Source organism: Cariama cristata, unplaced genomic scaffold, assembly GCF_000690535.1.
Source record: "Cariama cristata isolate BGI_N322 unplaced genomic scaffold, ASM69053v1 C11397260, whole genome shotgun sequence".
In the NCBI taxonomy this organism is placed as follows: domain Eukaryota; kingdom Metazoa; phylum Chordata; class Aves; order Cariamiformes; family Cariamidae; genus Cariama; species Cariama cristata.
In genome coordinates this window covers 1-3,054 of record NW_009645963.1, presented here as the reverse complement: position 1 = coordinate 3,054, position 3,054 = coordinate 1, and the positions used below count along the sequence as shown (strand labels likewise).

Below are 3,054 nucleotides of genomic sequence, written 5' to 3'. Positions count from 1 at the left end.
GGAAATATTCAAAAGCCGTCTGGACATGGTCCTAGGCAACTTGCTCTAGCTGACCTTGCTTGAACAGGAGAGTTGGACAGGAGCGACCTCCAGCCTCGCCTGTTCTGTGATTCTGTGACTCAGGAGTTGCAGATTCCAGAAAATAGCAAACGCCTTTTGCAGCTTGCAGCAGAGCCCTCTCATTCAGCTTGCTTGGAAGCAGAGTGCCACTGCTTAGGGGGGCTAAGTGAGGTGGCATTTTCTGTAGTCGCAGCCTACCAGTACGGTCCTTCTCACATCATTTCTTCTGTCAGGCCAGGTACTCTCCTTCACCTTCCTCTGTCTCCTGTGAACACCTACAACTGGAAAACATCATACCTGAGATGCTGGTATGTTATTTTCTAATCTGTTCCGCTTTTGGAGCAGCATCACCTCTTTGCAGCTCCCTCTCCACCTCACTGATAATTGCTGTCATAGGGCAGTGTAACTTGTTTTCCTGACAGAGAGGAATTTGTTCCCAAAATCTAGCCTGCAGCCTCTTACAGCAATAGTAATGATACTGTTGGTCAGTTACTTTCCTTCTCGCTACTTAGATATGCCGTCTCATTCAAGCAGACCTGCCGTACCTATAGAATAGTATAAAAGTAGGTACAGTACACGTAGGGCCTGGATGTTTTAAAGACAGACAATGGACAGTTTAGCATTCATGCAGAAAAATGTTTTATTGTAGTGGAAATTACACACGAGAAAAACAAAAGTCGCCCTGCTCCTGGTTCAAGGCTATGCTGAACCATAAAAGGGCAGGTAAGTGCTAACCAAAACAAGTTCCTACATGTAAAAACACATTGCACTTCCAGTCATTTTTACAACATTATAAGGGCATCACCTGGTATTTTCTTTTTTGTATTTTTTTCTGTCTTTTTTTTTTTTTCTTCTTTAATGAGCTGCAGCTTTAACTATTTACAGCTGGAATCCAGAATGTTTCCTTTTGTTGTTTGGGGTTTTTTTGCTTCATAAAAGCAAACCGAAAGATACTCCTTCTTTCCGCTTAGCCCATCCAGTTTATTAAGACTAAAAGTACCTCAGGCCACACGAGGGTTACTTGATTCATTCCCGTAATGACCTTGTAGGGCTTCGGTGTCTCTAAACCCAGGCTCAGTGTACAACACTAGTGCTGATTAGTGGTCAGATCATTCTCATCACCAGCAAGCAGGAAGAGGGAATGGCAGCAGGTACCATGTTTATGGAGGAGTGCTGAAGTGGCCTTGATGACAGAACAGCTCTTCCCCAGTTAGGGGAACTAACTGCCAGTCCACTTCTTAACACAGAAAATCAGCAAAGCATTGCATCAGCCTGTCACGCACATGTGACAAATGGCATGGAGTCTGTGACCGTACAGAAAAGAAAAGGAAGGGACAGGTTTTGGACCTGCCAACCTTTTAATTGTCCTTTGGGGGATACAAATACAGCACTATTTGTCAATTACTAACTAGTTTTCCCACACAACAGGTTATGTACAGCATATTCACTTACATTTTTACATCATAATACAGAGGTCTTCCCCACCACCACCTCTTGTGGTGAAAGAATGTGACGTGTCAAGCCAACAGACACTTCGGGAAAGCCTCAAGGGAAAAAAAAGTTAATGCAGAGCTAGCTTATTCTTGGTCTCTTGAAAGTAAAATCTTACAAAGGATGAGCAAGATGTCTATTTTTACAATATTTACTCTGTACAGTGCAAAGAGGAGGGAGAGGCTTTTTAAACATAGGATTCCTTAGCATACTGGATCTGGTCTACGTCAAAAACTGGCTGGCTGCACCTCCGAGCCACATACTCAAGTTTGTTCTTTTGACAGGACTCAGACATGGCTCTCAATCGGTAAACTCCTGGGGTCACAGGTAAACTCACACGGGAGTTTATTCCCACAGTGACGCTGAGCATTTCAGTTTCCACATCAGAATCCTTTGCTGCAGAAACTCTGCCACTGGGTAGATCCTTTAGAGCCGTGTATACTGCGTCCGGTGCACAGCTGCTGCATGGATGAGGCAGCGAAGTGTCCTGGTTTGACACCTTTAACCGTCTCATAGTTTGAACAGTGAGATTGTGGGAGGGAACTTTAGTGGCCAGGCAGTTTTTAGTAGCCTCTTCATAAGAAGGTGGTCTTCCAGGATTCCTCTGGTCTACCTCTCTGAACACTTCATCAGCGGATCTGAAACGGGACCTTTGCTCATACTCCATAGGCAACGGTTTGTCATCATCAGGGCTGTTCTCCTGGACAACTCGGCAGGAGAACTGATCTTTCTTTGTGAAATTGTCTCTCTGAAAACCCATGTTTTTTCCAGGCCCCCAACTCTGGGTTTTTATTAGTGTTTTCCTGCGGTTTGCAAAAGAGAATGACATGGAATGCTTTTTGATCTCTCTGCTAGGTGTACTGCAGTCTTCGGTGGCCTTGGTGGAAAAGGACTGGGGCCTATTTAAAAAGGTTTTTTTGGGACTAGAGGGTGAAACTACTGGGGAGCTGGTGAAGACCGAGCCGTCAGAGCTCTCCAGGGAGCAACTGGAAGATGTTTTGGGTAGAGAGTCTGTTGATAATTCTGAAGGTAAGATTGCAAGCCGTTTCTCCAGTGCCTCCAACCCTAGCTGTTTCTGCTGAACTGGAAAATTGTCCTCACTTTTGTTTAGCTTCTGTTTCCTTATCCTGCCTTCAAGGCGGTTCTGGAAGGACAGGTCTGGCTCTGAGTACCTCCTGTCCATCGTGCTGATGTCATTTCTGAAATTAGTCAGTGAAGGGGCAGAGATGTGTGTTGGATATCTTCTGCTCACACTAGTGCTCCTCCCTTTGGGCTGCTCCATCTGAGAGGTACAGGGGCTGCCTTCAGCTTCAGGATCTGGGCTGTCATAGGCAGAGTCATTCTGATGAGCAGCACATAAGTGTTCTGTGGGGAGAAAGCTCCTGTTAGTTTCCACTGACCATCTGAGGATGAAAGGAAACTTCTGGAAAGAGTCCCTATAGAAGAGTACTGCAACAGCGTCTTGAGCCCTCTACAACTCTCTGTGTTTCCACAGATGTATGT

The 3,054-nt window shown here is 45.3% G+C and overlaps 1 protein-coding gene across 1 annotated transcript; it reads right to left on the bottom strand.

Annotated features, from left to right (window-relative positions):
* Positions 1–1,738: 1,738 nt before the first annotated feature.
* LOC104154615 (T-cell activation Rho GTPase-activating protein-like) lies at positions 1,739–2,916 on the bottom strand (the record flags this gene model as incomplete). Its single annotated transcript, XM_009708728.1, has 1 exon — positions 1,739–2,916. A coding segment is annotated over one exon (1,178 nt), but the record flags the coding sequence as incomplete, so codon positions are not given.
* Between the last annotated feature and the right edge of the window lie 138 nt (positions 2,917–3,054).